Source organism: Brienomyrus brachyistius, unplaced genomic scaffold (genome assembly GCF_023856365.1).
Source record: "Brienomyrus brachyistius isolate T26 unplaced genomic scaffold, BBRACH_0.4 scaffold51, whole genome shotgun sequence".
Taxonomy (NCBI): Eukaryota; Metazoa; Chordata; class Actinopteri; order Osteoglossiformes; family Mormyridae; genus Brienomyrus; species Brienomyrus brachyistius.
Window position 1 is genome coordinate 914,424 of NW_026042326.1, and position 13,683 is coordinate 928,106.

The 13,683-nt window shown below is 42.6% G+C and overlaps 1 protein-coding gene across 3 annotated transcripts in view; it reads right to left on the reverse strand.

Annotated features, from left to right (window-relative positions):
* Window positions 1-250: 250 nt before the first annotated feature.
* The window catches only part of LOC125723783 (centrosomal protein of 170 kDa protein B-like), a 33,876-nt gene continuing 20,443 nt past the window's right edge, over window positions 251-13,683 (reverse strand). Inside the window, exons 9-20 of one of the 3 annotated variants that reach the window (XM_049000524.1) lie at window positions 12,556-13,580; window positions 10,758-10,949; window positions 9,680-9,806; window positions 7,954-9,582; window positions 6,820-6,946; window positions 6,469-6,616; window positions 6,126-6,164; window positions 4,199-4,327; window positions 3,923-4,011; window positions 3,543-3,636; window positions 3,369-3,420; window positions 251-2,628 (exon numbers count right to left, since the gene is read on the reverse strand). In XM_049000524.1, coding sequence (XP_048856481.1) covers window positions 2,438-2,628; window positions 3,369-3,420; window positions 3,543-3,636; window positions 3,923-4,011; window positions 4,199-4,327; window positions 6,126-6,164; window positions 6,469-6,616; window positions 6,820-6,946; window positions 7,954-9,582; window positions 9,680-9,806; window positions 10,758-10,949; window positions 12,556-13,580 — 3,842 coding nt within the window. In that variant the 3' untranslated portion in view covers window positions 251-2,437. Of the gene's footprint in view, window positions 2,629-3,368; window positions 3,421-3,542; window positions 3,637-3,922; window positions 4,012-4,198; window positions 4,328-6,125; window positions 6,165-6,468; window positions 6,617-6,819; window positions 6,950-7,953; window positions 9,583-9,679; window positions 9,807-10,757; window positions 10,950-12,555; window positions 13,581-13,683 lie in introns of all 3 variants that reach the window. The other 2 variants (XM_049000522.1, XM_049000525.1) reach the window with 2 other exon arrangements.

Genomic DNA, 13,683 nt, shown 5'->3' on the forward strand with positions numbered 1-13,683 from the left:
ATCGATACATTCACCAGCCAGCACAAGACCTCAAAATAACCCTCAAGGTCTTACAAAGATAACTGTCAAAGATCACCCATCACAGGTGGGGATTATTTTACTTTATGCTTCTAAAATGAGCAGAATGTTAACGTTTAGCTTTAAGCTTTATACAGCATGTTTTCCTAACATCATTTCTTACGAAAAGTACACCTTTTAAAATGAACACTTATGTGCATGGGTAACAGAAAAACAGCATCTTCACAAAATAATCTTTTACTTTCATTTTCTTTAATTTTTTAAGTGCATTCCTATTCCTTTGTACAGATTATTTATTTACCTCCATTTGCTCAATCACAACACCTTAAATGGTACAGTGGTGCAGCCATCTTACACAAAGAAAGGATAATGTAAATCAACTGCCTCGAAACTCAAAATATCAAGCTAACAGAAAACATACAATGAGATTAGGAAAATGTTTTGTTTAATATAAATGTCAGATTTACAGAACACTGACTATAATGCATGGTATTTGGAATACATTATCTAGGAGTGTTTCCCCTACAATACATCGGACTTGGGGCTGTTCTGGGCAATTTGTCATACTTTGCACAATTTATACGCATGAATCACAAATACGGAGTCTGCTTGCCTTTGACAAAAACATAACACTCGGTCTTCTTTGGTTGATGCTACTGTACATGCTTTGTCCTGTGGTTCCTACCACCACCACAATACATCTAACCCAAAGAGACATCTTACAAATTAATTAAATACTTAACACCAAGCATTTTAAAGGTGAAACGATAATCATTCATTTCTGCAACCCTCTTCTACACATTTATTCCAAAGGTGTCTGCTGGTGAATGTAAACAAATCTGTTTATTTAATATGGTGGACAGCAGGCTGAGCAGAGGAGCTAAGCTGAGGTTCTACTGCAGGACAGTCACTATGTTTTAAAGCATAAATGTAAGCATTACAATATCCAGAGTCTACACAGCCTACAGAGATGGGCATCTGGACAGCAAAGACATAAAAGGGATTCATAGCTTTGGAACATCTTACCCTAACACCCAAACTGACCAAGGCGCCACACGAAACACCTACACTAAACAGTGGAAGGGCTCACAGCCTTCATATAAACCCGTTCACAGTAAGTTAGCAGTTGTTTGAAGACTAATATGGATGTTTGGAAGACCGTACCCTGGGGAGAGCTCCATTTCCCAGAAAACACACACAAGTCTATTAACTGATTGACTCAGTCCAGAATTCTTATACTCTGACTCCCAATCATTAGCAGGATTTTTGTAATTCACAATGAATGCAAAATCCTTTCTGTTTCAGCAACAATGGAAGTAACCACAGGTACTTCGCCTTGTTTAAAAGGTCATCCAGGTTATGGGTATACAGGTAAGTAGAAAGATCCATTATATCCGAGAGACGTCATTTCTTGTGCAGGAGAGATATAATAAATAAATAAAAGAACACTTCACTCTTCTTAAGTCATTTCATAGCCAATTCTACTCCAGGTTCCAGGTCACCTTCAGCTTTATTTATAAATACAAATACGCCAACACTGCTTGCATTAATTCCAGAGCATGATTTTAGGTGTGCAGTAGAAAGCAACAACATGTATTCAATAATTAGCATTGCACAGTTTAAGGAAGAAAAAAATGTATACATGACAAGGCAGCATCTTTTCAAAAATTAAAACACTGAAAAAACACTAGATCAAAAGAAAAATGCTATGCAGCCTTGTGGACAAAATTTTCATAATTGCCAGCTAAGCTCATGATGGAGCACTTCACAAGCACAGCACATCTTCACAGTGCACATGGAGCACATCACAAAAGCTGTTCCAATTTCCTGCAGGTTTTGGATGTTTGGGCACCACATGATCCTTAAAGCATGAATGTACCTATCTGCACTTACCGACATTCAAGTCATTCTGAAACAATTAAACAAATGCATGATAAATAGAGGAGAAACAAAATGCATACCGAGTCATTTAAAAGGCCTCTGTCACACGACCAGGTGAAATTTCTGTAGTAAATACTGTCCACATATAATATTCTTGTATTATGATGTCAGCTATAGCATTCATTTGTTGACCCCATTAAAGGCATCAGCTGTTCAATGCTACAAACAAATTGTAAAACAAAAGATAAACAAAATGACAAAACAATGAGGTTCCCTAATTCAACCCCGGCACAACCTGCCTGCTGAACACTTAGTATTAGCATTCTTCTCAGGCCAGCAATGCTGTATTTTCAAAAAACAATCTGCATTAACATGAGTTATATCTTGTTCCCTACATTCATTTCAAACACACATTGGAGATCTTCTCTGCTTTCCTTTCGGTTTTGTGTCATTCCATATTTACAAAAATGACTCAATGGTTCAGACTGCTTCCACATGACCAGACAGTCTTGACCGTGACCTTGCCAGTCCACAGTACTCAGCTCTGGCTGCCAGCACCCGCCAGGCTCTTCTTGCGTACCTCACTGGGCTTCTTGCCTGTAGCGTTAGCAGCTGAGCTTCGGGCCCCTCTTGTCGGGGGCTGGGAAGCCAATGTGGGCTTTGCCCCACCCGAGGGGACCTTGCTGAGTGGGTCAGTACTTCGTCCAGGCTCGATAATAGTGTTTATAACTAAAAACAGAAAGACATGGAGTAATGCAACTATCCCCTTGCAGCTAGTCTTACATACGCACAATAAGAGGCCTATATGTTACTTTTATTTTCACATTTAGCACTGAAAAACAAAGCCACATAAAGGCACCATGGAGCAGAAATGGATTATTTTTCATAAAATGTATTGAAGTGATGGACAAAAATTGTATGGACATATCCTGGTAGGAACTGTACTTTTCGGCACGACAATGCAATGGAGTTACATCAAATAGCAACATTTTAGTAAGACCACCAATTTATCAATTAGAATACAAGACAACAGATATCTAATCAACAGTAACAGTCTAGTGCTTATCTGTTCTTTAACTGCACATATCCCATTAACTAATTTTATTATTATTATTATTATTATTATTATTATTATTATTATTAAATGTTTATGTACATAATTTTACAATATTCCATTTTCAGGATATTCAATTTGTGTACTGTATACTTTTTACATTTGTTTGCACCACGTTTACCTGATTGCACTGTTGACTGTCTATGCACTATACGTAATCTATCTATGCACTACACCCTTGCTGCTGTAAGCACCCAAATTTCCCTCCAGGATCAATAAATATCATCGTAATTTTAATCTCAATTTTAAAGCAAGAACTTTGTACTACATTTTAATGTCAACAGGTTGAGAATGGAGCATTCAATAGAAGAATACAGGCCATACATCACATCCAGAATACCTTGGATGCTCTTACCTTCTAGTTGTTTATGAACTCTTCTTAATTCCTTCAAAATGGAACTGATTTCCTGAGGTGACAATATAAACAGCATGAATATGAATATCCATAACATAGCACAAATTACATACACTATCCTATGACGTTTCACAATAACTAAGAATTGGTACCAGAGAGAAGGACAAAGGAGACCTTATTTGATGTCTTCAGTATAGGCACTTCATTCTCAGCACTGATCTTTGCCTCGATTTCTTCCCACACTTCTGTCCTGTTGTGGAACAATGACCTGAAATGGCACAGAAGGGACAGACTCAAAACGATAAAAAACATAATGTAGGAGTTTCAAGTCAGAAGTCCGAGGAAGGCAGACACATAGGTGGTTGAAAGTGGTTTGAAGGTTAGGCACAATTTAAATCCTTAAGAACTGATAAAAAAAGTTTTTTTTTTATTATTTCTCTCATTTCATGCTTTCATGTTTGTATGGAAACAGACATGTGCTCTCGTTTATTTCCAGAAAAGTACCTGCTTTGTACAATCAATTCTGAAAAGACAAAAAGTCCATACAGTCTTACTTCATTTTCTCTGCCAGCTGTTCGGTGTTCTCCCTAATTGCCAGGGACAACTGAGACACAGGATTCAGCATCAGATTGTCTAAAATGACCTGCAAAGTAAAAATGTGTGTTTTTCAAATTGCACCTATGTCAAATTGCCCATATGTATTCTTTTTCCCACAGAAAATTGTAAAAGAACAAAAAGAGTTGAACGTTAAAGAAATAACCACACCAGAGAAATTTTGCTGCCTGGAGATACCAACAGGATGAAAATTTTGAGAAAAGAAAGAAAATGACCTCTTCACGATTCCAGAGTCGCCGTTTGGAATCTTCTTCATTCATATTTGGGTCTGGGTCCCGGACTCCCACTGCACCTGGTGGAACTTTTTGGTAGTTCAAGCTGGCTTCTGGAATGTGCTGAATTAACTGTGAGTGAAGACATAAATGGCCATTAGGAGGAATTAATCAGACTATCATCATAAACAAGCTGGATATGGGATTATACTGTATACTATATGATGAGTGGGTAACAATGACAGTATGAAAATGTTACTCAACGTATGGGGTAGGGGGTGGACACTAACTGTTTAGAAATGGCACTCCAGAGTTCAGGAGGGGCACTCACAATTCTAGCAGATCATTAACTGTACAAAAGTCAGTCAAATTACAGGAAGTCATTCACACATTCACAGAAATCATTCATGTACAGTGCTGTGCAAAAGTATTGTGCGTTTAATGCTATTTATCAGGGTAGTAAGTGTTAGTTTGTCAGGAAAAGAACTAAACACAGTTCAACATTAGAATACATGCAAATGAACAGTAACACAGTAAAAAGTAATATGAAGTTTTTCTCTTCCCTTAAAATGTATTGATATCTTGCTGGACAGCTAGAGGAACACAGGTTCAGTTCCCAAACCTCTGCACAGCGGCGCCTCAGCCATTCCACGTGTTCATTAGATTTCACCACCAATTTAATTAATCAGTTCATAATGTGATGCGATATTGATTAGCCAAACATGGTATGCTAGTGGATATTTCAATAAATACATGGATATGTTGGACAGTTACTGCAAATACTTTTTGGAATGACTTTAGAAGAGGTATTGAAATGACTAGCCCAATATATACAGTGCCAGTCAAAAGTTTGGAGACAGCAAGCCACCTACAAAGGAGAGTGATAGTATTACATCAAATGACCAGGCCACCTGACGTAAACACAGTAGGAATGGATTTGGTGGAGTTTGACCAGAAAGTGAAGGAAAAGGAGGCAAAGAGTTCAAAAAATGTCAAAAGTCACGTATTTTGTTTGGTTACTTTTGGTTAAGGTTAGGGCTGGGTAGGGATTAAGGTCTTCATCACGAGTGAGGGAAGGATGGAGCGGGAGATCGACAGGCAGATAGGTGCGGCGTCAGCAGTGATGCGGGCGCTGCATCGGTCTGTCATGGTGAAGAGAGAGCTGAGCCAAAAGGCAAAGCTCTTGATTTACCTGTTGATCTACGTTCCTACCCTCACCTATGATCATGAGCTATGGGTAGTGACTGAAAGAACGAGATCGCGGGTACAAGCGGCCGAAATGAGTTTCCTCCGCAGGGTGGCTGGGCTCTCCCTTAGAGACAGAGTGAGGAGCTCGGTCATTCGGGAGGGACTCCATTCGGGAGCCACTGCTCCTCCGCATTGAGAGGAGCCAGATGAGGTGGCTCGGGCATCTACTTAGGATGCATCCCGGACACCTCCCTGGTGAGGTGTTCCGGACATGTCTCACTCGGGCTATGTCTCTCGACTGGCCTGGGAACGCCTCGGGATCCCCCCAGAGGAGCTGGATGAAGTGGCCGAGGAGAGGGAAGTCTGGGTTTCCCTGCTGAGACTGCTGCCCCCGTGACCCAACCTCGGATAAGTGGAGGATAATAGATGGATGGATGGATGGATGGATGGATGTTGGGATTAGTTTTCCCCATATAAATAAATGGAGAGTCCTCACAAAGAAATAATTACAAACCTATGTGTGTGTGTTTGTGTGTCTGTGTATGAAGTTCATTTAAACATATATTATTTGACTGCCTAAGACATTTGCACAGTACTGTACACATTTTGTAGTTTGGTATGGCTATTTAGTGTAATTGTTAGTTTATTTTGGGTATCAGGTAGCATACGTAGGATTTACATGTATGGTAGCTGTGAGAAATGGGCTTGATAAAAACATATAAACAATAAATGAGGAATGCACCTGGGAAAAGCGGGTGGCCTGCAAGGATGGAAATATTCTCTGTTTACAAACAGAAAAAGAAAATGGCCATAAAGATCAAGCACGTGTTGAAAGACAATCTACGCTCCTAGCAGATCTGAACAGTGAAATGTCCTTATGCGTATAGTTTAATTCTAGAATACAGTTACATTGGGGGTAAAGAAATGTATACCATACATGGAGTTATTTAAAGCATTAGTGCAACTTTATACAGCTGACTGTAGCTATCCAAACCAGCCTATATTGTTGTATCTGGAAAGTTAATTGCAACAGAAATCCCCTACAAAAGTAGTGCACTGATTGTGGGTACTCTGTGGTCCTCTACCTCCTCCCGGGCAGAAATGGTGGAGGCTGGAGTGTTGGGCATAGAGCCAGGTGAGGTTGCAGTGCCCATTCCCGAGTCAGCTTCACCTGCCACATCATGGATCTCTTGAGCCAACATAGCCAAGTCTTTGGCAAGGTCCTGACTGAGCCTGCAGCAGTCAGACACAGATGCATAATATATCATATACATACACTGCTTCAGGCATTCTCAACTGGATTGTTTTCTCAAAGAATACCAAGATGAGAAATGTGTGTACATGTGTATCTGTGTTTAAGTGCTGTTGAATAAACAGGTTTTTCTTCCAATGCACCAAACAAAGAAGCTCCTTATTCCCCCATGACTCAAAGTTACCTGGCAATTTCAGCACTGTGTGTGGACCAATGCTGGAAGGAGCTGGTCTCATTGTCCACTGCTGAACCTTCATTTTTGGCTTTGGATTGGACTGGGGCAGCCTTGGTGATACTCGGAGTCTGTGTAGCTGCTGAAGCATGGGAGCGCTTGTGTTTAGCAGTGCCTGTAGGGGCATCATATTCCTCCTCCGATGTAGAGGAATAATCAGAGCCTTTCTGCCGTTGCCGAGAACCTTCCCAAATTAGTTGGTTTGAGGAAAGGAAACAGGTGGTTGATAGTGGTTTGAAGGACAGATTTTGGAAAATGAGGGGTTCCAGGATTGAATGTTAACATTTGAGGAGAATGTTGCACCAGGTGTTGGTGATATACAGTTGAAAATTTGAAGGGTTAGGGTAAAGGGATGAAGAAAATAGATAGGACATAAGCAGATATAGTTACAGTAATTCACCAGCATGCAAAAGCCAAATTAATTTAAATTTGAAGTGGTAATCATTTTGTTCATACAGTTTTTGATTTTAAGGCCATGAATCTGTTTTGAAATACAATTTCAGGTGAATCCAGATGACCACTTCACAATATACTCCAAGGTGTAAATAAAAGAAATTCTCATTTATTATTATTAATGTATTATTAATATAGTTCAAAATGCAAAGCAAGAAAATGAATTATTGCAGAAAATATTAACGTTTTCAGACAGCCAAAAAAAGTGTTAACTGGAAAGTGTTAGTTGTTATATTGAACTCCAGGCAGAAGCAAATCATATACTGTAGACCTACTAATGTATGACTTATACTACTATACTATGCTATGGTACTGTATACTACACTGTAGTACATTATACTGCACTAACACTAAGTCAATAGCATATTAATTCTGGACCACTGCTATATGTACAAAATCAAGGGGGTGACACCTATTCACTCAGGAAGCAAGGCTTGAAAAAAAACATGCTAAAACAAGATTCCATTCACTAAGAATTACTTTCGTTAATCGGTTGAATTCATTCCACAAAAAAAGTTACCTGTCAAACTCTTTCATTGCACAACTCTATTAACACGTACATGTATGCAACAAACTCAGCGAAGTTAACATGTCAGCAGCCAAGATAAACACACTGGAGACCTTTTCACTTACCGGTAGTGCTAGAATACTTGGCACTGCTGGATCGAGCGCGGGTGATGGGCTGCTTTGAGGGAGCCGTCCTGGGTGCCTTTCCGGCCCCAGGCTTCATCTCAGTTGTTCCTGCCTTACGAATGGAGGTACTGAGCTCTGAGCTACGATTAAGGGCATCAGCCCGGCTGGTGGACTCAGTATCACTAGGCATGGTGAACGAACCTGTCCTCTTCCTAGGCAAAGCTAAGACATCCAGGCGCGACAATTTCTTACTGTCAGCCGGGGCTTTGGTTGGTGGGTTGATATCGGAACCTTGAGAGGCTCGGTCTGTCTCTGTGCCCTCAGTATCAGAAGCCTCGCCCAGACGGGCCCGACGCAGCATAGATGCACGGGTGGGTCGTGGGGAGGAGAGGCTGTTGGAGCGAGTCAGTGCTTGGTACACCGCTCCTTTCAAGGAATCTTTCTGGAGCACAGCTGGAAGACGTTTGCGGGTACCAAGCCGGGAACCAGATTCATAGTCAGAGGAGGCAGTTTCGGGCCAGTACTGCAGGCTTGAGCTTTGCTGCTCATCCGTGAAGTCCAGTGAGCCACGGTTCCCAGTGCTTCGCCGGATCTGAAGACGTTTATTCGGCTCGCCCTTGCTGGTGTGGTCGGTGACATGGGCACGGCGCTTCTCAGATAAACGTTCACGGGCGGTTGGCTGGCGGGCCACTAGACTTTGGGCAGACGGACTGGATGATGATTTCCCCTTCTGCAGGATACTACTGGTCAACATCTTGGCTGGTGCAGAGGGAGCATTTTTGTTACTGATCAGACTGACAGTGCTGCCTGTGTCCAAATCAGAATCCCCAGACAGTGAGTCCCCTGCGTGGCTGGAAGATCCCGCATGCTTCTGCTCCACCTCATTAAGAGAAGGGCTCTGGTATAGCTCACCATGTTCAATGATACACAGAGCAGGCTGGCTGGAGATGTGTGGAAGCCTGCTGATGGGGATGTCATCGCTTGGTCGATCCTTAGTGAAGCTCTCCTGTCTGACAAAGGAGACGTTGGGCTCCTTTTTGAGCTGGCCATCAGTGCCCTGTGAATGGAGGCTGGGAGCAGAAGCATTTGGCCTGACAGCTCTACGGGGCTCACGGTTACTTGAATGCCTTGCAAGAACAGCTGCTGGGGAAATTCTGGGAGGTCCATCCTGTTCTCTCCTAGTAGGAAACAGAGCAGGTGCCAAGTCTGTTTTGGAGTAGGTCTCCTCTGACCCAATGTAGAACGATGTAGATTTGACTGAAGATGCAGTCTTTTCTGGCTCTTTGGCTTCATTCTCAGTTTTCTCCTGATTCCTTCTAGCTCGACTGCCCTTGTTTCGATCAACAACAGAGCACTCATCTGACTTGCTGGCATCACTAAGGCTGTCCGGGTCCAAGTCATCTTGGAGGTGCAACTTCCTTGATTCTTGTTGATGGGGCTTAGTGGAGCCATTTTCTGATGTGTTACATTCTGTGACGGGGTCATGCTGAATGACAATAGTAGGAGCTGCACTCTCCAACTTTTCCACTTGTGGTACCTGGGGGAGGAGCCGTCTTGTTCTGGATCCTTGGCTGTTCTCCACATCTGTGTTATCTATGCATTGACTCAGCATTGGTTTGGCATGGCCATCTACATGAACAAACATGCCATTTAATGACGCACTATTAACCAGAATACTTGTAATGTGGTCTCCAGTCATGTGCCGCTGCCATTTGGTGTGACTCACCTGCGTTGGAAAGATCCTCCTGAGAAAGTGCTGCTGTAGGTCCTGACTCACTATAGCCATCTGCCAGGCTGGCCCAGCGGGAAACCCACTTGGAGGCACCTGTGCCTGCAGATGAGGCTGCATGCACCTGAAATACAGACGTCTGTGTTTGACTAATAAGTCTGTGTGGTCTGTGTTTGACTAATAACACTTTTCTAGGAATGTTGTGTCTATAAAAATATGAATACAATGAATACAATCATAACACATTATAATGCATTCATAAAGTATAAAAATGGCTATAAATATTTATAAAAAGGCATACATTATAGCCATGTTTACTTAGCTTTATGAAGCTGTCAACTATAATGCATTATAAATACTGTCATAATGCAATACAAAGCATCCGTAATTCTTGTACTGGCCATTTTAATGCATTATGAAGGTATGTATAGTACATTATAGATGAGAGCTTCATTGGCGCTTATGAAGTATTATAATCAACAACATCAACACCTTATGATTGTCAATAGGAAATGCTGTAATGCTTTATTAATTCTTAAACCAACCATTATAATGCATCATGCATTATAGAAGAGTGCTTCAAGTAAAGTGTTACCAAAGTAACTTCATGAATGAAGCAGAAGGGAGCTTGCAAAGTAAATTTCTTTTCTCAATATGAGTTTAGGAGGCGGCATGGTGGTGCAGTGGTTGTGCCTCACACCTCTACAACCCAGGTTCAAGTCTCTGCCTGGGTTACATGTGTGTGGAGTTTGCATGTTCTCCCCATGTCGTCGTGGGGTTTCCTCCGGGTACTCCGGTTTCCCTCCACAGTCCAAAAACATGCTGAGGCTAATTGGAGTTACTAAATTGCCCATAGGTGTGCATGTGTGAGTGACTGGTGTGTGAGTGTGCCCTGCGATGGGCTGGCCCCCCATCCTGGGTTGTTCCCTGCCTCGTGCCCATTAATTCCGGGATAGGCTCCGGACCCCCCACGACCCAATAGGATAAGCGGTTTGGAAAATGGATGGAATATGAGTTTATTAGGTATTTTTTGAGCAGAACCCCAAAATGAATATGAGAAATCAATGGACTTTACCTGTGACTGGCTGATGAGACTGTCACTAGGGGTTGCGGAGTTTACATCTTGGACCGGTGCTGCCTTGAAGTCACCAGCACCACCCTGGTTTTGATGCTGGACAGCCTGTTGGTCTTGCTCCTTGTTTATGATGGGTCTCAGTACTCGAGCAGTCACTCCAGCATACTCGGGACAATCGGGGACCCCAAACACCTGGCAGAAAAAAGGCACATGTGAGTGAAGGTGCTAGCATATGAAGAAGAATCCTAGTCAACTAGGAAAGATCAACATCATCTGGGTATTTACAGCTACATCTCATTCTTTATGCAGTAATATTGCCTTGGTCACTGGGAAAGATGCATGTACAACTAGTTTTCCCTGAAATATGGAATCTTTAATTTGCTTTAGGATAATCACTTATTTAAGTAAAACAGCCATTTCAAATGTAATACTGTGAATACTTTGAAACTCATTTTAACCATACACAAAATATGCAACATTAAAAATAATCAAATCAAACTGCAAGCTGCCAGATACTACAATGTCACATTTCCTGCTCTGCAGTAGTCTTTAATGAGTACCTAAATGAAACCCATGTGATGTGGGGAGATCATGCAAACACACACACATGCTGCATCTGAAATTGCACACTTCCATACTAAATCATGCGGCAAAATAGTACACAAGATATACTAGTGCATCTGAAACCATAAGAAGTAGCGTGCCATCTGGGAACTTTTTGTGTACTTAACTGATGTTAAGTGTGAGGACTCTTTAGCCAATCAGTCCTCTAGTTAGTGACCTCATTAGGGAGTTGCAGTGAGAACCTGCATACACACTGGCTCTTTGCAGATAAGATTGGCCACCCCCGCTCTAAGTGGAAGGCATTTTGGTGCATTTGGTAAACACTTTGTGACATCGGTACTTCCATTCATATGCAGGACATCCGTCATTAAAGGTCATTAAAGTCCCGTAGTTTAAAATGTGACATAGTGCATCTGGAAAAGTTTACTAAGTTTGTACTCACATAGTACGGAATGACCATTTATGTTGTGTGTACTGATTCCCCATTTAAGTACATAGTGCAGAGCACTTCAAATCTGGCCCTTGATTCAAAATCCAGGCCTTGTTTTCAGTTCTTCCAGGTACAGTAGTTAGTTTTATAATTACTGAATGGCCACAGAGGCTTCACACCTGGGTCACTGATCAAGAAAGGCTGGAAAATTAGCAGTGCTTGGTCCTTAAGGACCGCGACTTGAACAGCCCTGACATAGTGCCTACTTGTGTGGTTCCAAATGCAGCCACAATGAATGGAAACAGGGTTTGAACCTCCAACCCAAGAGATCTGAGACAATAAGTGCTACCCATGGAGCCGCCATGTATCCCCAAGAGGTCTTTATACTATTCATACTATTCATTATTCAAACAAGGGTTTTTCCAGTCCATGTGATTAATGAACTGTGAGCAATAGTACGTTAGTAAGTTTGTATCATGTAAGTAAACACACCAGTATTTCCGACAAATGTTCCAACAAGGCCTTAAGCAATATTGTTCTACATACCAAGCACTTTACTGGAGCTATGTTGCACATATCTGGTCTTCTTTATCTTATTACCAGCATAACTTACTGTTATTATTACATATTTATTATAATGGAACCTTGCATTACTTAGAAGTTGACCACCTCACATTTCACTGCAGGTTACAGTTGTACTGTATACCTTGCATGTAACAAATAAAACGCTTGAATCCTTAATCCTATGTAAAATTAGATATTTCTTTATTAACTAGAGCAGCTGCAACACGGCAGTGTGTTTACCTTGTCGATCATACTGCGCGCCTCTTCTACCTCCTTATCCGGGGCCTCCATCTCGATGGTGTAGGTACCTGCATCACTCAAGCTGTCTTCTTCCTCTGTTCTCACTGCCTTTGAGGCCTTGGGGTCCATGCTGTGGGCACTTACTGACAGCGGAGGTGGGGGCACCGAGGCCAGCACTGGAGATGCATACTTTGTGGGTGTATGACTGAGTGGTTGGGTGTGATCAGGGGTGGGAGCGTGATTTATGGAGGGTGGAAGGTTTGGGCTAGTATGGGGAGATGGGGAAGTTTGTAGATGGGTGGAGGTCTCCATGACTGGTGGAGCAGACGTAGGTAGAGGAGGTGTGTTCTCCTTGGTGGGTGAGGTACTTTTGTTACATTCCTTCACAAAGTCACCTGTAAAGTCTTGGTCCAGCTTGGATGTCTTGGCAACACTTGCTAAAGGTCTGGTGGAAACCGCAGAGGTGGAGTGTGAGGAAAAGCCTGACCCAGAGGGGGCGCTACTGAGCCTCTCCTCGCCCTTCTCCCGCTTTAACGAGCCGGCCCTCTGCGGAGGCCCAGGACCAGGCCCCTTCAGCGGGATCGTCACCTGCTGCGTGGCTGGGATCTGCCCTGATGAAGCAGACACTCTTTCCCCACCCTGGCCTCCAGCTTTCCGTCTCTCCAGCTTGGCCTTGAGGGCAGAGTAGGAGTCGCCATGGGTGGAGTTATGTGTGAAGGACTGTGAGCGCTTCTTACGCGGGTTGTCGTCAAAGAACTCAATAATGAAGGCTTGCTGGTTAACGTCCTGTGGGGACGTCTTGGCTATTTCTTGTGGAGAAGATGGAGTCTCAGAAGGAGATTGGGTCTCTTTGGAGATTGCAGGCGTAGGCAGCGTGAACTTTGTTGGCAGCAGTTGGTGTCGAAGGACAGATTGCTGTGACTGAACAGAGGGTTGTGGTTGCACCAGGTTTGATGTCGTGCTGCACTTTTGCTTCAGGACTGGGTCCTCAGAGTCACTCTGGGTCCCATCCTCGTGCTGGTGCCCTACAAATACACAGAGAGGTCAAGAAAAGACCAAACATCACAAAGAACCTAGAACTTTCAGGCAGATAAGACACAGTCTAAGCCTTCACATACAATTATTGCT